The 21,638-nt window shown below is 49.0% G+C and overlaps 1 protein-coding gene across 10 annotated transcripts in view; it reads right to left on the bottom strand.

Annotated features, from left to right (window-relative positions):
* Positions 1-14,270: 14,270 nt before the first annotated feature.
* Positions 14,271-21,638, bottom strand: part of RALGAPA2 (Ral GTPase activating protein catalytic subunit alpha 2) — a 279,853-nt gene continuing 272,485 nt past the window's right edge. For 4 of the 10 annotated variants that reach the window (XM_025264150.3, XM_025264154.3, XR_003103175.3 and 1 more), the window contains 2 exons: positions 20,612-20,651; positions 14,271-17,448 (listed from right to left, as the gene is read on the bottom strand). Coding sequence is in view for 3 of the 10 variants with exons in the window: in XM_025264154.3 (XP_025119939.3) it covers positions 20,647-20,651 (5 nt within the window). In the remaining 7 variants the exon portion in view is untranslated. The other 6 variants (XM_025264151.3, XM_025264156.3, XR_003103176.3 and 3 more) reach the window with 2 other exon arrangements.

Raw genomic sequence — 21,638 nt, 5'->3', positions numbered from 1 at the left:
GATGGGTAATTTTTGATCCTTAAGTATCAATCTGGAGAAAGTAGGAATGATTTTATGGTTAGATTTCCAAAGTAAGGGACACAGACCAACTCTTGTTTGGGTGTATCAGAAGTTAAGCAACTGAGTTTAAAGTAAGGACTCAGAAATAAGTTTCCAATCAGGTGAGCAGTCCATTTTCGGGGGGGGGGGTGGGACTGGAGCACCATCTGTTTGGGGTATTAAATTTAATAACGGTAATTACAGTGTTTTCCATTATGTGTCACAAAGCCCTTCGAAGAACAATCCTGACGTTCACCAGTGAATATTTGGAGTTGTTTTTCTCCACCTTTGAAACGCTCGATTATGGAGCTGTGCTAGCCCTCACAGTTGTGTATTCCCTGTGGCCCATTAAATCTAAGATTTTGCCCAGCAAAGGGATTTTAGAAATCCATACAGTTGAAGCTCCATTTCCAAAAGGTGTAGCTGGCATGATGGTGGGAAGGGCAACACGTGAGAAACTTGGAAAGAAAATGTGACAAAAGAGATGATTTTCAGATTTTGAGCCTAAAGTTTTTTTGTGAGGAAAGGTTTACTGAAAGTCTCAGCTGTCAGGACCATTGAGTACTCCTCTCTTTGGGAGGGTCTTAAAACAGACTCAGGAACAATGGAGGAGCAGCCAGCACAGGGAAGTTGCCTCGGGGACAAACTGCCCGTCTTTTTATTATTTACCAGTTTGGAAAATACTGGAAGACCAAAACTCTGTGCAGCCCAACATGAAAGCACAGGGACAGAGCTGTGTTAATAACCTCCTGAAAACTTGGAATGAAACAAAGAAACCTTCAAATTTGTGGCCTGATAATTGCTCCCTTGAAGCAACAATATGAGATTTTTTTAAATGTTCCCTCTGAATTTACACCTCACAATAAAAGACCCAGCATCTTGAGGGTCAGTGTACGTTCCATGCCAATACAAATTTTCTTAAAAACCTGGTGGTTGGCCTGCAGGTATGACATCTTGGCATCTGTGTTTGGCTCGCTTTTCTTGTCCATAATAATAACAGCATAAACCCTAAGGCCCATCTTCAGAAAAATTTGATTTGGTGGTTTGCAAATGTGCTCCTTCATCCCTTGTGGAAATTCATTTTGACTGACCAAGGAGACCTTTTCTAAAACAGAAACCAAAATTTCATCTCCTTGAAATATGCTAGGAAATCGCACAGTGAATTTCATCTCTGTGAGATATTCTGTGAAATCGCATACTGAAGGGAGTACACTGAAGCTGACTAAACAGCGCAGAGAGATAGAAAACCGTGGTCACTTTGTTTCACAGTGATGCAACGTGAGTTGGTAGAATGTTCCACAGGCAGGAAATCAGATTGTCTGTCTCTTCACTCCTCCCTGGATAATACGTTCCCAAGGGCTCCTATTATAAAATGCCAAGTGGAAATGCACCCACCTTCCTTATAAGTGTGCAAAGGATCCGGAGGGCATCCTCTGTGTGGAAGGCTGCTCCAGCCTGTACGCCCACCAGTGGAAACCGGCTGCGCAGGAACTTAAGACAGTTCAGCCTGGGGAGGCGGGCGGGTGGGGGGCTGGCCGTTATGAGGCGGGCCGCCGCTGGGGGCGCTGTTCCTTCCCTGTAGCGCCCTGGCCTGAAGGTGATGCCCAGGCCCTCTGGCTTCACTCTGTGTACCACTCGCGGAAGCAGCTCCTCCAGGGTAACTTGGAAGCGCGTGGAGCCAGGCCAGAAGCTCCACAGCTGCGCCCTATGACAGCGTCACGGCGCAGAGCAATACAAGGCTGGAGGCCGGGTGGACTCTGGGCCCTCAGGGGCACCTAGGGGTATAGTGGGGTCCCCTGCAGACACCTAGGGCCACGAGGTTGGGCCAGCACCCACAGTCACTGGGCACCTGTGGCCCAGAGTGTCTGCACCCAGAGGCAGCTGGCCAGGGGTCCTCTGTGAACCACCATTGTTTTGCTGCAGGCTCGCCAGGGTAGCCTGTACTCCGAACCTGCCACCCCTCCATCCCGTTAGACTTCATTCCACAGCTGTCCACCATGTCTTCGAGACACAGGAAGCAGAAGAATCTTTTGACAGTCCTCTATAACATCCTAGAAATTCCTCACCCACCCAATATCTTGTGGATGCAAAAGGTTGAGAAGTGGCTTGGGCTCCAGGGCATACAACAGGCCCGTGTCCTCATCTCTAAACTGGAGGGAATGGACTTTGGGAGACCCAGTGAGATACTGGGGAGGACTTCGTGGGCTGAAAGGTGAAGGCCAGTAAGGGCCCTAGAGGGAGTGGGCAGGAGAAAAGCTCCGCCCGGGGAGTGTGTCTTGTGACCTTAGGACTAGTTATGAATCCGCTGGCCTGTGGTAGCAGGCTTTGACCCAAACTTGCTGTCTTTCTGCAGAAAGGATATTTTGTCTTATGGGAAAATTTTTCTGGCAAATCGACCCTAGTGTATGGGGCCACTTAGATGGTCACCTACACACACAGTGTGTGTGTGTGTGCGCGTGTGCACGCGCACACCACCCAGGCAGCCTGTTTCAGGTTAAGTTACAGTCTTTTAGTGGCTAGGCTAGAGAAAGTTGTGTGTTTGCCTCTTAAAAGCCCATGTTGTAGGGTTTAGAGAAGACCAATCGGGAAACTGAGCAAGAGGGTCAGCTGAGCAGCACCTCACTAGGATGTTGGCTCCGTTTAACTCCCAAGGTGGTACCAGGGCTTGGAGTACAATATGGCGGTCCAAAGACACTTAGGATTCTGATCCTAAATTCTGGAAACATCCGAATCATGTTGTGGCAGTATAACCTGAAGTGAAGAGCCTGAGGATCTCACTGAGGGGAGAGAGAGAGCAGACAAATGCATCTTCAAACTATAAATATCTCACATACTAAAGAAACTTGCTCGGTTGTGTCCAACTCTTTGCGGCCCCATGGACTGTAGCCCGCCAGGTTCCTCTATCCATGGGATTCTCCAGGCAAGAATACTGGAGTGGGGTGCCATTTCCTATTTCAGGGGGTCTTTCCGACCCAGGGATCGAACCCAGGTCTCTTGCATCTCCTGCATTAGCAGGCAGGTTCTTGACCACTAGCGCCACCTGGGAAGCCCCAGTGAAGAAAGTTGGTGTGATTTTACGGGCAACCTGCAGCATCAGATGACTCGTACTCATGGGGAAAGGCTGGAACACTTACTGTAACGTGAGTGTTGTAACATGGCGACCGGCTCTGTCAGGCCTGTCAGCATCACAGAGAGCAGTTCAGATGTGAGGCCTGGTCACGGGTTCCCAAGAATGTCCCTGCCTGGTGGCCCTCGGAGGAAGAACTAGTCCCAGATACCCAGAGGATAAGGCCATCCTCTGAAGGCCTGCTCCCAGTCCAGGTGCTTCCTCCCATTTGCTCACACCTTGGTCAACCAAGGCTCCCTGGCGAGGCCAGCTACCTTCAGTGCACAGAAGGAAGGGGCCAGAGATGAGAGGACTTACCTGCCCAAGGATTTCCAGAAAGGGGACATCTTTCTCTCACCAGGAGAAACAGGGAACTCCTGCCTCCTTCTGAGGTTGCTAAGGAAACAACTAATTTCCAACAGATTCATCAGCATCTCCTTGTCTCGTACAAACAACCAGCTACAGGCTTTGGTGTCATCAAGGCAATTTCCCAGTCAAGAGGATTTTGTGAACACAAACGTGTCCTGTTTCTCTGGTCGGTTAGGAGGAATTGTGGGGGAAGTTATGACGAATTAGACTGGGTCTCGGGAGTGACAGAGCCCAGTGGGAGGTATTTTGGCCTTTCCTGGTGAAGAGGAACTGATTTCTCAGGGCTGGGTTAGAGGGATGCCTCGGCTTCCATGTCAACCACTCCTAGATAGTTTGGGGGCCTCATTAAGACCTCATACGCTTCTTAGAATCACGGCACATTTTTGTGTATCTGATTCAAGGTCAGTTACCATATTTTCACTGACCCAAATACACACTCCTTCATCTCTTAAACCCCAGCTGTCATCATTGTCTACCAGGCACTTTTATTGTGGGCTTATTCTGTTGCATCTGGAGAGTGGAATGTTGAGCGCAGGCAGGCTTCCTCTGGCAGCATGTATGGTGAGCAGATGGGTTGTAAGGGTAAACGTGTTCATATTCATCTTGTTTGAAGATTTCTAGACTGTGTGGTCTTCTGGTGGCATTTCCACACAAAGCATCAATACTGATGCTTTGTCTTTAGCTCTTCACAAAAGCCCACACCACTGGGACAAGCTGGTCTTAGAATATTCTCCATTTTGAAGTGATACATATAGAACGTTTACTGCCAGTCAGAGCACATTCAAGGGCTCGATTATTTATTTATTTGGCTGCCTTGGGTCTTAGTTGCGGAATGCAGGATCCTTTGTTGTGGCATGAGGGCTCTGGAGCATGAGGGCTCAGTAATTGCAGTTCATGGGCTTAGTTGCTCTTCCGTATGTGTGAGCTTAGTTCCCCAACAAGGGATCCAACCAAGTCCCCTGCATTGCAAGGTGGATTCTTAACCACCAGGGAAGTCCGCAAGGGCATGATCATTGACAGACAGTGTTTCACCTGTGCCATGCACACGCTGTGCAGCGTCACCAACATTTATAAAAAACTCTTCCACACCGTTTGCTTTCCTGAGTCACCTGTACTTCCTTCTCTCCATCCAGAATCCAGGTGTTGTCTCCCCTCTACTTGGCTTGAACCAGTAGACTGAGTACCGCTCCAGGGAAACAGTAATGATGGGAACATCAGCCTGAATCCACTCCTCTCCTCCCTCACTCATCAAAGAAGGTCTTTGTATTTAAAGGCAACAGCTGTTCCATTTCTGTTGTCCAGGACTGGAGCCCCGATGCAATGCTCCTTCCCAAACGCCGCTGCCAGGTGACGGACACCCCTGACAGTTACAGGATGTACAAAGTGAGCCAAGAGGCTCTTGTCTGTGGGATCTGATAGGAGATAGAGGTGTTTAGGCATGGGAGGCTTCACAGGAGGCTCTTTCTACGTAAGAAAAAAAAAATTAGGCTAGAATTTCCTCTGAGCACAAAGAACAGAAAAGCGTGGGGGAACTTGCACTTAAACACGTGTCGTTGAAAAGCTTAGTAACACCAATGACTAGAGGTCCTTTTCTACTTCTGTCTGTCCTACTCTATTATGTAAGATGAGTCTTCTAGAATACAGCTACAAAGAGGTCATTGTTAGAGGGTGGGCAGAAACTGATAGGGACAAGGTACATGAAAATGATGTGATTGAGGACTGCCAGGGATAAAGGGAGATGGACGAATCACCATCCCAGGGTGTCCAAACCTGAACAGAATCATGTCAGAGCGGATCAAATATTGTATACCACAAAGGAACACACTTTCTTCACTCATCTCTAGAAAAGAAGACCTTTATTGATTCTTTGAACAGTATTATTTTCCTTGATATCTTCTTGAAGGTTTTCACATGAATATCTTGATAACTCATGCGTGCATGTTCAGTCACTCAGTCGTGTCCAATTCTTTTGTGACCCCATGGACTGTAGTCCAGCAGGCTCCTCTGTCCATGGGATTCTCCAGGCAAGAATACTGAGCGTGTTGCCACGTCTCTGGGGGATCTTCCCAACCCAGGGATTGAACCCCTGTCTCTTCTGTCTCCTGCACTGGCAGGTGGATTCTTTGCCACTAGGGCCGCCTGGGAAGGGAACTCAGAAAATAATTTTCTTCACTGCAACAGTGGCTGCCATTTACCAAGTGAAATCACAACCTTTCAGTTGAATAGTAAAAAGATTGCTGTTTTCATAGGTAAAATGAAAAGTTTAATATCAACAAGTCTGCATGGTTCAACCCAACCATTTGTGGACTTCTGGTAACTATTAGCTTAACAACTTAATTAAAGAAGATAATTTTAATTCAGCATTCATCAGTTTTAAAATAACGTGAATTCAAAGCAACAAGGACCTTTCTGACAATTGCTGACCTCACTTAATTGTACAAATATTTGAGCATTGGGGGCATGTAGATCAATGTCCAGCACGAAGAAGTCAGCTCTGTTTAGAAGTTTCCAACCTAAAATGTGACTTGTGGAAAACAGTATGGCAGTTACTCAGAAAACTAAAAATAAAATTACCATAAGATCCAGCAATCCCACTCCTGGGCAGATATTTGGAAAAAACCTGTAATTCGAAAAGATACATGCACCCTGATATTCATAGCAGCACTATTCACAATAGCTAGGACATGAAAACAACCTAGATGTCCATCGACAGATAAATGGATAAAGAAGGTGTGGTGTATGTACAGCAATGCAATGGGATGTTACTCAGCCATTAGAAAGGACAAAACAATGCCATTTGCAGCAACATAGATGGACCTAGATATGATCGCACTACGTGAAATAAGTCATAAAGAGAGAGACAAATATCATGACATCACTTATATGCAGAATCTAAAATATGACACAAATGAACCTATGTAGGAAACAGAAACAGACTCATGGACATAGAGTCTTGTGCTTCCCAAAAGGGGGGGACTGGGGGAAGGATGGAGTGGGAGGTTGAGATTAGCAGAGGTAGGCTTTTATATGCAGAATGTATAAACAAAGATCCTACTTTGTATAGCACAGCGATCTATATTAAATGGGCTTCCCAGGTGGTGCTAGTGGTAAAGAACCTACCTGCCAATGCAGGAGACGTAAGAGACACAGGTTCCATCCCTGGGTCAGGAAGATCCCCTACAGTAGAAAATGGCAACCCACTCCAGTATTCTTGCCTGGAAAATCCCAAGGATAGAGGAGTCTGGCAGGCTACACTCCATAGGGTTGCAAAGAGTTGGACACAACTGAAGCAACTTAGCACACGTGTACACTATATTAAATATCCTATGATAAACCACAATAGAAAAGAATATTTTTAAAAAAATGTATATATAACTGACTCACGTTGCTGTACAGCAGAAATTAACACAACACTGTAAATCAACTATACTTCAATTTAAAAAAAAAATCAGGAAAAGAAGTTCCCAACATCTTCTTGAAATTTTTTCTAGGTCAGACTTCCAACACAGTGTCATACGTGTATCAGTTACAGCAACGACAGTGGAGAACTTGTACTTCGCTAGCATATATTTTTCAGAGCCTTGTCACTGAAAGTGTAGGCTACCGACCTGTACCACCTGCATTCCTGGGAGCTGCTTAGAAATGCAGAGCTGCAGGGTCCACGGTAGACCTGCCAGACCAGAATCCGCATTTGCACAAGATCCCCAGGAGGTGGGTTGGGGTGAGGCTGTGGGCCTGCTTGTGTTTAACGTGTGCTGGTGGAATTTGGGGGTCTCCATCACACAGAGAGTGTTACCAGTTGCTGCCCCCGGCAGGAAATTTGGCCTGGGAAGACTTGATGGCTTGAAGTTTTAACCAGAGACTACCAACTCTGACTAATGATGGACCGACTTGTTTGGAACAATGCTACCAGGGAAAATCCATCAAACCCTTATTACTGATATAAATTACTCACTGATTTCTCACATAATTCTGTGAGGTTGTATCTATGGGAAATGGAAGAGCCCGAAGAGGTGGCATGACCAGGAAGTGGGGAAATTTAGCTGAGAGCAAGAAGGTCATTGGTTCATAGAGATTAAACTGTTGGGAGTGGGCAAATGTGTCTGTATGGGAGAGTTCAAATGGAGAGTAAAATGCAGAGTCTTGACTGCATCCCCTTATCGAGGGGACCTTGTCACGGAGTGTGATGTGACAGCAGAAGGAGATAACACGCTTCTAATTCCAAATCGTGAAAACAACTGATTTGTGTTCTGCCAATTTGACCCCTGAAAATTTCACCCGGGTGAGCCAGAGAGAGAGGAGCCAAGCATGTCATCATTTCACGTCATCTCCTATCTCGTCCACTGGAGAAAACTTCTTCACTCTACACTGCCCAACCTCCAAACTCCAATAACCGATATTCCTGAGAAACAGGTTAATGCAGCCCTGTAACGAAGGCTCTCACGCTGGCATGATCGCAGCACCGAATCCACAGATTCTGAACCATTTTCGCTTTGCTTTCACGTGCTCCAGGTGCAGATGGTAAGAGAGAGAAATGGACGAGCTCCTTGTGAAAGATGAAGCTTGAAGCAGCACTGCATCAAAGACAGCACCCAGCGCCGGCATGTCCCCGCCACCTTCTGTCGGCTCTCTGCCTCCACTCTGGCTCTCAGAACACTTGGCTGTGGAAACCACTTATTGTTTCACACCTGCAGGCGAGTTAACAGGCCAGCCCAGAACCATGGCAACTGGCAAGAGTGTGAGAAGGAGAAATCTCAGAGCCCAGGCCTCTGGGCATCCCTGCTCAGACTCAAGCAAGGGTGATGTCCAGGCTGGGGAAAGTGGGGCTGGGGGTGGGGGGCAGTTCCAACCCCAAATCTGAGACTCAGAGTCCACTCCCCCTGGCAGGCTCCTGCCTTGATCCTTGTCTCCTAGGGGTGGCCTCAGGGAAGGCCCAGTGTCCTGGTGGGAGCTGCAGTGGGATTTGGCTGGCAGGGTGATTTGGGTGTTGTTCCTGGCTCTTTTAGCTCCAAAGTCTGATCGTGCAGCCCCCTGGCACAGTCTGGGGGGGTAGCCAAGAGCCCCGAGAAAATCATTTATTTCCTTCAGCTGACCAGGGTGCGTCCGGCCATCTGCAGCCAAGTACCGCCCACGCTGCTGTGGAGATTGAGTTATTCAGGTCAAGTGCTGGGAAGAACTCGCTCATGATCATTGTTATTTGAAGTCCTTTGATCATCAGCTCCATCCACTGGATGGGAGAGAATACTGGTTTACACTTTTATTTACTTTTCATACCCAGTGGTATAGGTTTTAAAGCTATCTCTTCAAACTCTTTGATGCACTTTCCACTGAGAGGTGGCCTCTGGGTCCCTCCCTTGAAACCTCTGTGACTGCTTCCTGGAATCAAGTGCAGTGGGAGTGACTCTGCATGACTTCTGAGACCAGGAGGGGGAAAGGCCAGCAGTTTCTCCCTGGGGCTCACTTGGGACTCGCAGATGCCACGCTGTGGGGAAGCCCAAGCTGCACACAGAGGCCACATATTGGTGCTTGGCTGACGGCCTGAGATGAGATCCCAGCCAACAGCCAGGATCAACCCCAGATGCACAGGGAGGAGGTAACCCCTGACTCTGGCCCCTCCACCATCTCGGAATACTTGCACGAGAGACCCCAGCTGGACCCCATCACCCCAGAACCATGAGAGAGTAATAAAGTGGCGGTTGTTTAAAGTCACTAAGTTTTGGGGACATTTGTTGTCTAGTAGCAGATAACTGAAACTCCCAATCCTTCGGCCACCTGATGCGAAGAACTGACTCATTGGAAAAGACCCTGGTGCTAGGAAAGATTGAAGGCAGGAGGAGAAGGGGACGACAGAGGGTGAGATGTATGGATGGCGTCACTGACTCAATGGAAATGAGTTTGAGTAAACTCTGGGAGCTGCTGATGGACAGGGAGGCTTGGTGTGCTGCAGTCTATGGGGTCGCAAAGAGTCGGACATGACTGAGCAACTGAACTGAGCAGATAACTGGTGTACACTTTTCGTTTTTAGAGCATCGTCTGCTTTCTAGATGCTTGAATGTGATTTTTTCTATTTGGTCTCCACATCAACTCTGTATGGAAGGTATTCAAATTCATTCATCTGGACATGAGGGAAATGCCTATGAATGTTGAATGCCTTGCCCAACATCACAAGGCTCGTTGCCTGAGATGTAGAGAGACCAGAACCCGAGGGATGTCTGGCTCCCGGATCCAGTGCTCTTCCCATGAAGTGATGTGGTCAGGGCCCAGAGGAACAGGGTTTAGCATCATCTCATCCACTGGACTATTTAAAACACCATCAGGATGTGTCCTGTGTACATGCCTTCTGTACCTCAGCATCTTCCAAACACTGGGCCCATGTCCCATTGACTACAACTGTGGAACAACAAACCACCCCAAAGCCTAGTGGCTTAGAACAACAATAGTCCTTCATTATATTTCATTCTTTTGGTGGGTCAGGAATTCAGAAGTGGCCCGACTGGGTGGTTCTGGCTTAGGATCACTCATGAAGTTACCATTAGATGTCACCTGGGGCTGTAGTCAAGTGAGGGAGTGAGGAACTGGAGAGTTCATTTCCAGAATGGCTCCGTCCCACAGCTGTTGATCTCCCCAGCACTGTGCCTTTCTCATCTCACTATGCCTTTCTTCAGAGTAAGCCATCCAAGGGGCCAAGGTGGAAGCGTCAGTATTTTATGACTTATCTTAGAGACTCACACCATCACTTGCGCTGTGTTTTCTTGGTCCCGCTGGTCCTCTCTGAGTCAGTGCAAGAGGGGTCACACCAGCTGTGAGCTCCAGAGTGATGGGCCCCTGGCGCCATCTTCAAGGGTAGCCACCATGGTCAGTACTGTTACCCTAATTCACGGGTGAGGCAAAAAGACTATAGAGGCTGGGACTCGAGGGCTGGAGGCTGAGCAGGGCGCCTGCAGACTGAAGGCAGCGCTGTCTGACTCCCAGGCTCATGTTCCTCTCCACCTACATTAAAGGTGGTTCATGGTGTATTTTGATGCATATATTAGGATTTTCAGAAACACCTTCAAAGTTAGGAAGTTCCTTGGAGCACCATCATGGAAGGAAATATTGGGTGCATAAGCCAAGCGGAGGCCTTTACTTTCTTCAGTTAATAAAGGGCTCACTTTATTGGGGCTGAAATTCTGCCTTTTACCTGGGTGCCCGCCTTTAAAACCATGTTTCCTTTCTAAAAATTTTTACTGGGGTATAATGGATTAACAATGGCGTGTTAGTTTCAGGTATACATTATATCCCAATATATACATAAATAAGCTACAAGAATGTATTCTACAAAGTGGGGAACATAGCCAATATTTTACAATAACCATATATGGAGTATAATCTTTAAAAATTGTGAATCACTATACTGTACATCTGTACCTTATATAATGCTACATAGTAGCTATGTGCTGTGCTTAGGCGCTTAGTTGTGTCTGACTCTTTGTAGCCCACCAGGCTTCTCTGTTCATGGGGATTCTCCAGGCAAGAATACTGGATTGGGCATAGCAACTATAGTTCAGTTTAAAAAAAAAGACAAAGAGAAAAACACCAAGGCTTCCTTTCCTTAAGTAGGTGGGTAATATAGGAAGACATTGGTCTTAGTTTTGTTTTTTTAAAAGACCCCCAAAGCTGATGTTATAGATTTATAATAGTCTATTAGGGCTAAAATTACATCTGCTTTCTTTAATTTTTGGCATACTTTACATTTTTTACTTGAAAAAATAGTGAACCTTAAGAGTTATGAAAGGTGTGTTTCACTGTAAACTTAATTACATAAAAATTGAGAAGAAAAATATGAAGATCGTTAACAGAGGAGATAAACACACAATTCACAAATATAGATCTATAGTTAGTAAAGAAACATGAGAAAAGATTGAGCTCCACTAAAAATGAATAGGAAGCTAAAGGTAAAAGACTTTTATAAAATTCACAAAGAAATTATATCTATACTCTGCCTTGGTAATTTCACATTTGGGAATTTATCTTACAGATATAAAAGCAGAGCTATATGTCAGTCTGTAGGATGAGATGGTGTTGACCACTGGTGCGTTTGTTATAACAAACATTGGAGACCACCTGCGTGTTCACAGATGGTTGAATAAATAAAGTGTGCCTACACGAAGGAATAATACACACCTATTAGAAGCATTAATTAAGGGAGGGGTGCCCATGACATGTTTCAAAACTTAGGAAGTTACTGAATGATGTGTGTTGTTGGATGCTATTTCTATAAAAAAGGAAAGCTCGTGTCTTCGTATGAGTTTGCATTAATCTGCAGAGAATCTGTTTATTGATCAGGGGTGTGACGTGGGGGGCAGATAATTAGTTTTAGAAGGGAAAAAGTACAGAACACAGAGTGTAAAGTACAAATCTATACTTTGGCTATTTCATTAAAATCTCAATGCTGATCGGTAAGCAATCTTCCTTAAGAGAGGCCACTGTTTTTTTTTGGCCTTACCACTCAACATGTGGAATCTTAGTTCCCCCACCAGGGGTCGAACTCATGCCCCCTGCAGTGGAAATGTGGGGTCTTCACCACTGGACCCCCAGGGAAGTCCTAAGAGGTCACTGTTTTGCATTTTCTTCCTGGCCCCTGCCGTCCCCTTCGAGTGGACAGTGCCAGGCCTTCTTTCTCCCTGTACCGAAAATGAGGATGCTAAGATTTCCCTGCAGCAAAGTAAGGCTGGTAGCTGTTTCCAGTGTCCCATAATCAGCCATCAACATGGAGGACAAGACAAGGTGATAACTTTTTAAAGGGAGAGGGAGGCGATACCATTCACATGCCATCCTTGCTGGTTCCAAGTGTGGGGGGCGGAGTGGGGTGGGGAAGAGCTTTGTTGTGGGTGCGCTGTGCCCTCTTGGAGGGGGGAGGCATCCAGCCCTTTGCCTGCACTTAGCCTGGCAGCCTTTTCTGAAGAATATTGATCAGAAGTGCTAACCTCTGCCATTGTAACAGCAGAATGCAGTCCCCGAGTATTTACGGAAAAAAGCTTTTCTTCACCAGACTATTTTCTGAAGTCAGAAAGATCCTTTCAGAAGCTCTAATAGCAAACCCCTGCCCACTTCACGCCCGCCTGAGAGCCACACTCCAATTTTCAGGCCCCCAGGACCCCATGTTGATCTGGAAGCTGGAGAGCATGACCTATTTATAGAAAAGATGCTCTGTCCAACCCGACACGTGTCTTGCTGGAGGGTGAGGTGGGATATGTAAGTGGAAGACTGAAATTATACCAAGACACACAGGGAACTGTATTCTTGTCCCTGACAGAATTTATTCATTTATTCTTAATTTCTTTTTCTTTTTTTTTTTTTTCCCCTTCCTCTTCATTTCTTAAGTTAGTGTTTTAGGCAGAATTTGGGAGACTTCCCTGGTGGTTCAGTGGTTAGTCTGTGCTTCCACTGCAGGAGGTGCTTGTTTGATCCCTGGTCAAGTAACTAAGATCCTACAGCCTCCAGCCTCCACAGCATAGCTAAAAATAAATAAAAATTTAAAAAATGTTTAAAGAGAATTTTGATTACATAATGTCATCTGATATTTGTGATAGCAATATGTTTGCTTGAATGAATCTAGTCAGTGTTTTTCATGTCTGACATGGTCCAGAAGGGAGGCTACTAAGAATTCCTTTTTTTTTTTCTTTTTTTTTGGCTGTGCTGCATGGCTTGTGGGATCTTAGTTCCCCAGCCACAGATCAAATCCACACCCTTTGCAGTGAAAGTGCGAGGTCCTAACCACTGAGAATTCCTAATTTCTCCTTTGTTCTATAAAGAGCAGAATTCTTGGGGCGGGGTGGGGGGGCGGTTGAAAAAAACAGATGATGGGTCCCACCACACCTATTGGTAAGAATCTAGGTGGTGGGGGGTTGGGTAGGACTCAGAATCTTACGAAGTCTCCCTAACAAATGAAATCACCCAGCTCCCTTTTATGAGGAATCAAGCATTAAAGGTGAAGTATACCTTCAAAGTGAGCTCCTGCTAATAGTCAAAAGCTTAGAGAAAAAAAAAAAAAAGCCAAAAGGATTCAGGCTCTACTTGGTTCCCAGGACAGCAGCTCCCCATGGAGGTCACTAAATGTCTTGTAAGTAACAGGGACTTGGCAAATATTTGCAGATGGACGAATGGATGCTTTTTGCAAAGCTTGATTGTCTAATGTCCTGGAAGTTCCCTGCTGTCCAGGGTATGGAAGTAGCCCAGGATGCTGGTAGGGGCCACCTGGCTAGGTTGTCTGAATGTGATGGTTGATGGCTGGAGTCCTGAGGTGAGGCCACAAGTGGGCTTCAGCTGCAGCACAGGGGGTATTATTACACCGTCTATCACTTCTTCACAAGACAAAGCCTCCAAGCTGGACCCTTGCTCATCAGGGTCAGGGGCTCCAGACCCCTGGAAGAGTGACTGATACAGAGGGCTGCTCTGGGGAGATGGGCTCCAAAGCCAGGGCTCACTGTGGGCCTTGATGCAGAAGGGAGGAGCAGGGGGGCATTGAGACATAGGAGAGCGATGACGCTTGATCTTGGCTTCCAGGTTATGAACCAAGAAGTCATTTTTTTACACAACGTATCAGCAAACCTCCCTGTATCCATCCTGGCTACTATTTGGGATACTTATTAAGGTTTTGGTTTAAAAAAATGCTTTTGAACAACTTCATCTGATAAAAATGTAAACCATCTTTTGTTAGACGCCAGGATAAACTTTATTTTCCTTCTAACTACAATGAAAACACGAGGAACATATGGCATGTGAATGCTGTGTTTCTACTTTATTGAGTCGTCACAGTAAATCAGAATTAAAGAGGGAGGGCAAACTGGGGAGTCAGGTAGTGGCCATTGGTGAGCCGTGTGCTCCTTGGGGGCAGGGCGCCCCTCACCGAGGGGCACTGTGCCAGCCAAGTGGCTTACAGGCACAGTCTACACCGACGTAGGCACAAACCAGGTATGGAGCATCAGGAACATTAAATAACGTGAGACAGCAAAAGAGAAATCAAATGACACCTTATAACTTAATTTACCATATTTATCAAATTCTATCATTTACATGGACTAAATATTGTAGACCTGGAAAACCCAAGAAAACATTCACTTAACATGTATGTCATACATAGGTACTGAGTGCAATGAAGACATGGTTGTTTCCTGTGGAATTTCCCATTGGGTGTGGACATTTCCCTTCAGTCGCTATAAGGGTTACATAGTTACATCTAAGACGTCACAGTCATCGTAAAAGCACCCCTCCCGCCTGCAGATAAGACAGTAGATGAAGTGTGGGTGGTCACTCCCAAGGAAGGTCAGGAACATGTGACCTGCATTGTCTAAGGATCCGAAGGATCTCGTGGTAAGGATGAGGGTCCCACCAGCCAGCCTCTCTCAGAGTCAAGGCTGAAGCCCCCTTCCTTCCCTGTGGCAGCTGGGAAGACCTTTCCTTAACCACAGGAAGACACCGTGACAGTCCCGTCTTCAAGCCACAAGTCCTCACTGCTGTCTAATTAAGGTTTTACTACTTAAAATGTCATCATTTTGTGGAATTACTATTTTTTTTTAAGTACAAACACCTACTCAGTGAGACTAGAGATCACTATCTTTGCTTCAGACGGAAATCAACGTGCAGAGAGGTGGGCGGAAGACCTGGGCCTGCCTGGAAGCCCGCGAGTCTTCTCCATTTGGGGCCAGCAAGGGCCACTTGTGTTTACGGATGGCTGACCTACTAATGTCATGAGTCAGCATGGTGACTCAGGTGGGTGCCCACCGGATAAGTGACCCTTGGAAATTTTGCTGAAAGGCATTTATTACAGAAGCTCAATATTTGCTTTTCTAAGTGAAAAAAAAAAAAAAAGAAAAAAAACTTGATCGTTTCAATTTTCCACCCCAAATAACAAAAGCGATTCAAGTGCACGTGATTGCAAGCAAAAAACCTGGTCACTAGTCCCTGTGTTTCTAAACCAAAGCTGTTACTGAGAAGAGCCATCACACAGTTAGCTGTCCTCTGGGGTCGTAGGGTGGTCAGAATCTTTTGGGATTATAGGAAAGTCTATGTATTTGCTACCTACAACCACCTTTCCCACTCCAGGTCAGGAGGGCTGGAATCATGGGGCGGGAGTCCGGGGAGGGGGGCTTCAGTATGAGTCCTGAAACCAAGTTTAAGAATTCTGATACAGGGGTTGTCTAGAGCCTGAAGGTGACATGGTCTCCCAGAAGCTAGAGCTTATGTGGGACTCAGGAGCACGTGATGTCCCTCCTGTAGGATCGAGGAACCCACATGGAGCAGAACCTGACTCTGGGGCCATGTGGGCCAAACCACGCTGAGCAGAAACCCGAAGTCACTCAAAGCTGGGGTTGGGGGGCGGTGGGGGGAGTGCCCGGGAGGACAAGAGTTGTGACATTTGCTGATACAACAGAGAAGGTGGTCACTTCTGGTCACCCTTGATGTTGCTACCAAGCCTGCAATTGGTGGACAAACCATTGACAGACCAGCCGGGAGAGCTGTTTCTGTTGGGACGAACTGGGTTCTTTCAGGTCCCAGCAGTGCTTGAGCCGCCCCTGCCTGTGGGCCTGGCCTCAAGTCCTACCCACCATTCTCTGTAAAGCAGAGAAACAAGCTCCCTGGAGAATCAGAAGTCCCCGCCTTCTAACAGGAAAGCCCTTCTGAATCCCGTCTCACAGTCTCCAGGGTCTGCCTGCTCCCCCTGCCATTGTTAGGCACCAGCCCACTGGGCGGTGGGTGGTCAGGGAAGATGGTGGCCCTGCTGGGCAAGGGGCTCGGAGGGCCCAGCTGGAAGGTGGGCAAGGGGTAGGCTGGGGGCACCCGCGGGTGGGTGCAGGAGTGTAGAGGTGACGGCAGGCTGGGCGGGAAGCACCTGCATGGAGAACCTTCTGGGTTCTTAGCTGGTGGCTCCCCTGTTCCAGGCTCAGGGCTCACTCTGGAGATGGTCCGAGGGCCTCGGTGACTAGCAGAGGGCCAGCGCCCAACACCCCAACCCCAGCAAGGGCACCTGGCAAGCACAAATGGAAAGTGGGGCTGTCCTTCTTCCCTTTCTGAAAACAAAAACAAAAACACAACAGGCCCCTCTTGGGCAGCCAAATGGATACAAAGTAGGGATCACACCCTTCTCTGGAGTTCAGTCCCCCTAAAGCTCTGTGTGTCGGGAAAAGTGTGGAAGGCCCCTCCCAGCAGGAGGCAGGGGGGCGCCTACCATAGGGTGAGGCCAGGAAGGAGCTTTTGCAGGGACAGGACTCTGTGTTTCTAGAATCACCCGAGCGCCCTGAGATAGGAGCTTCACCATCACCACGTAGAGGGCCTCCAGCAAGGATAGGGTCAGGGTCAGGGTCAGGAATGCTCTCCCTGGTTAGCGGGCATTGGGGACCAGGTGGAAAACACAGCAACGGAGGCACAACTTCTCCCGGGCTCGAGGCCCAGGGGAAAGCCAATTTCCATGATGATGAAATTTTGGGCTAGCCGTGAATCCTAACAGAAGGAGAAGCAAAACCAATGCAGGAAGCCCTCCTCCAAGAGCGGGACAGGGAAACATCGGACAGTTTACAAAGCAAAGGAGACTCCTGGGGGACAGAGCCAGCTGCCCCCCGCCCTCCTGGGGAGCCCAGAACCTCCTCCTGTTCCCTCTGCTGGGGGAGCCCCACCGGCGGGTGCGTCTCTGGTTGTTGGCAACTTTTCTTCTTTCACAGTCCAAGGTTCCTGAGATGCTACCGCCTAGTTTGAGAGTCTGATCCGCAGCATTTTGGTGGGATTCCTCCTCAAGTTCAGAAGCCCGTGAGCGGGGAGACTTGCAGAGGACACAGGCAGAGCAGCAAGGTTCCCGGAGCCTGGGTTTGGGGGTTCGGATGGGGAAGTGGGGGAGTGTCCTCCATCTCCTCCTCCCCAAGAGGCACCATAGAGGGGAGCTCAGCCCGGCAGCCAGGGCCCTGGAAGGAAGCAGAGGGAGGCCCTTGTGGGCACAGGGTGGAGGGGGAGGATGTGGCATGTCCCCAGGAAGAGGGCTGGACCCCTGCCTGGTCCCACACGTGTGCAGGGATGTTTGCTGGATGAACCCACAGACCTCCCAGCCTTTGCTCTAGACCTTCCTGCAGCGCAAAAGGAGCTGTGAATCTTTTTGAAATGTATTGGGCCTTACATCCAATCCTCAAGTAAAGAAGGAAGAGAAAAGGCACCATTAACACTGTGGGTGTGGGGCAAGGGCGACGGAGCAGAGCTGCCCCAGAATCAGTGAAAGAACAAGAAAAAAAGTCAGGGGCGGCTTGTGGCTCCATCGTGTTATTATTTACATGGATTTACATGTTGATACTTTACACCAGGCTTACAGCTCGATTATTCCCCAAGGGGTCTGAGATGGGAGGTCAGGACTAATTGAACAAGTCCAGAAGTGCCTACAGCTGTTGGGTCCCAGAGAGAAAAAGGAACGAAGCTGAAGCCTGCGCACGCCCCATCCCCAGGGCTGCTCCAGGAACCCAGGCGCCCGCTGCTGCAACACATGGCCGTTGTTGCTGAGGTGGGTCCCCCGGGCCCTGCTTCGAGGGAGGACCATTTCATCACCCTTCTAATAACCTATTTTTAAACCCTGCTGGGTTTCGCCCCAGCTTCCTCAAAAGCAGGCTGTCTAGCCTTCTCCCAGCATGCTTCACTTCCGGGCTTTGGCCTGACATTTCTCTCATTACCAGCCTTTGAAATTAATTTACATAAGTGGCCTTATTCACAGACAGCATCTCCTTTCATTTTTGGACCTGACCTTCTTGTTTCTAGGGAAAGCCTCTGGAATCAACACCTGTGAACACGCTTGGACCCCAGGAGACTGCCTACCCCAGGCTTGTTCCCCAAATGGCTCCTTAAGATGTCCCAAGCCTGGCCTCTTCTGTCACCCCCTTCCAGGCCCAGGAAGGTCGGGCAGAGAGAGGAGTTGTGAGTCTCTCTTCTGCTGTTTTTGTATTTGAAAACAGGCTGATTTTTGGTAAAAGCAGCATAGCTATACTGTCATCCAAGGTGGAGATGGCACTGGTTACGGACATCACCCCAGGCCCCTGGAGGACGTCGGCGTGTGGTTCATCAGGGCGGGCAGCAGGGAGAACACCCCTGACTCCATCCCAGATACGATTCCAGCTTGAACACCTTCACTTTAAATTGTATAAAATTTCACATCATTAATTAGGAACCAGGGCTTCCCTCATAGCCCAGTCGGTAAAGAATCTGTCTGCAATGCAGGAGACCCAGGTTCGATCCCTGGGCCGGGAAGATCCCCCTGGAGAAGAAAATGGCAACCCACTCCAGTATTCTTGCCTGGAGAATCCCCATGGACAGAGAAGCCTGGTGGGTTGCAGTCCATGGGGTCACGGGAGTTGGACACACCTTAGTGACTAAACCACCACCAACTAGGAACCAACCCCACCCACACTGATTTCAGATCCACTGGGAGAGGGAAGCAAGGGGGAAAAAAAGCAAGTAAAAATTCAGGAGATAAAGTGATGCTCAAAGATGTGATATCAGGTGTGAGTATTGCTGGATCAGAAGGGAAATATTTACTCCCCTACTCCAGCCAGGAAGGCCCAGGGGGCTGGCCCTCACAGTCCTGCACTGCAGCATGGCAGGTGGGTAGGGCAATGCCAACTTGGACCAGCGTGAAACTCTCAGTGCAAAGTGGCCTTCGGGCATCTCAGGGCAGTGACCCCACCACTGGCGCCCCAGGAAGGTCACGCCAGAGCAGGAGACTGCACCACAAGTCCCCTGCATGCCTCCAGTCCCCACCTTGCCTCTGGCATGTCCGTGGCCTGCGCTGGCTCCCACCGTGCCCCCCATGATTGATGGGGAGGTGGCCACCACGGACAGAGCAGGCTGGCCACAGAGGGGGGTGATCCCTTTCCTGGCCGCTGACAGCCGCTGCCTCCACCCGGCCTTTCCTTGTGCTAGAAGCCAGTGTTCAAAGGACCCTGGAGCCCCACTTGGCCACCTTAGGAGATACGGGGTCCCAGCAAAAAAAAAAAAAAAAAAAGAGGCTTTTGTGTGAATCCCTACGACTAGGGAAGAGTGTATACTGTTCTGCCTGGCCGACACGGGCTTTGTGGCTCGTGTCACCTTGGGGGCTGGCACCAGTGAGCCCAGGTTGGGACAATTCTGTGGCTGGGGGTCAAGAAAAAGCAGCTGGGTTGGAGGGTCAGCTCCCTGTGCTGTGGGCCTGCCGGGGGGAGGAGGGCAGAGCATGGGATAAACCCAAAAATCCAGACCCTCACCTCCCAGTTCACATAGACCCAGAAGGGAGGGTGTCTGTGCCCCGGCTCCATTGGGTGATGTGGTTGATAAATGACAGCTCGCTCCCTGATCCGCCTGTCCGAATCCTCATCACCCTCAGGTTCCTGGTCACCCTCAGCATCGGGTCTCCCTTCCACCCGTGACTCCACGAGGAGGTACAGCCTGGGCCACCCCGAGAGGCTCTGCTGCAAGGTGTCCACTGTCCATCAGGGTACTGGGCAGGGTCCAGACCCCAGCCCACGGAGGTCACACCTGCCGTGGCCAGCCTGCCCTCTGGGTCCTAAACCACAGCGATGCCAGGGTTCCCTGCCCTCTGCGCCCCTCAGCTTTTGTCTGCTCTTCCTCTCCCAGCTGTCCCATTCAGCAGCCCCAAGACGACCTGCCCTCCCCAGCCCAGGCCCCCAAGGCCCCATTAAGGCCAGCGGTCAAAGGCCGGCCCCAACGTGCTGCATCTTATCGGCCCATCTCAAGACCCCCACTCCTCCAGGCTTGGCAACAATAAAAAGGGGGCGGCCCCGGGCCTACTGGCTCCCTGAGGCCCCCCGCACACAAAAGGGCAGGCGACAAAGACATTTTCTGGGATGGCAGGTGTTGGTGTCAGATTCCACCCGGAGCACGGGGAGCCAGAGAAAGGCTGGGGTGGGTTTCCTGGGCAGGCGGGCAGCGCAGACACGCAGGACAGAGCCCCTCAGGGCTGAGGGGGAGGCGGCAGGAACCCCTAGCCCCGGAGGGAGGCAAGTCAGTGAGTGAACTCTCCCCCACTCCTCCAAGAGCAGGGCGCTGGGCAACTCCACTGACGTGTCAGTTCAAACACTTGTTCTTTGAACTTACCTTGTTCAAACACTGCAGCGAGACCTTCATGCATTTTAATCTGAAGGGAAAGAACATAAAATGGAGTGAATACAGGCCCTGCACACGCACAGCCCAACTCGATAATGAACACGGTGCTAAAAATACATCTGTTCCTGGGCTGCCTGAGTGTTCCTGCAGCTTTCGAGATCATTACCAACTGAAAATTCACCTGAAATTCCACTTGGCAGGACAAAATTCTGGCTGTCGTCACCTGTACAGGTGTGAAACGAAGGCGACGTTAGCTTTCCCAGGACGTGTGTCAGTTGCTGTGGGAGCCCTGCAGACGCTGGGAGCTCTGACCCAGCGCGTGTGGGTCGGCCTTTGACTGCTGGCCTTAATGGGGCCTTGGGGAGGGGGGCTCAGTGTCCCGTTCCTGCTGCACGAGGGTTCCTAATGTTTTGTCTTAGGTATAGTCAAAGCTAAGAGTTTTCAAGACAAGCATTTGGAATTCTCTGGAGGCCCTGAAAAAATAACTGATACCCACTAACTGTATAAGTTCACACGTCTCTAAGTTTCATTTTACAGGTTTTTGAGGGGCACGCAGTGTGTTAATGTGGTACAGGCGTCACCTTCTATGTCACGTTTGCCAGGGAGGAAGAGTGAGGTGTATTGTGCAGAGGGTAGCTTCAAAGGGGACCCTTCAGAGGCAAAACTGGACTCTCACTCACAGAGCAGCAGGACCCCAGCAGTACTGTCGGACCCCAGAGAGGCTCTGAGCTCCACCGCACGGACGGTTTTTCTCAACCACTCACTCCTCCACGGCCGTCCTATTTCCCACGTGCTTTGCCATGTTGCAAATGCAACGACTTCTTTCTGAGTCAGGCGACAGCTCCTCACCCCGACCCCCACAACACTCCTAGTTCAGTGTCACTAGACCGCCATCACTTTGCCGACTAAGGTCTGTCTAGTCTGAGCTATGGTTTTTCCAGTAGTCACGTGCAGATGTGAGAGTTGGACCATCAGATCAGATCAGATCAGTCGCTCAGTCGTGTCCAACTCTTTGTGA

This window comes from Bubalus bubalis, chromosome 14, assembly GCF_019923935.1.
Source record: "Bubalus bubalis isolate 160015118507 breed Murrah chromosome 14, NDDB_SH_1, whole genome shotgun sequence".
Taxonomy (NCBI): domain Eukaryota; kingdom Metazoa; phylum Chordata; class Mammalia; order Artiodactyla; family Bovidae; genus Bubalus; species Bubalus bubalis.
Note: the sequence above shows the minus strand (reverse complement) of the source record. Positions and strands in the feature narration are given on the sequence as shown.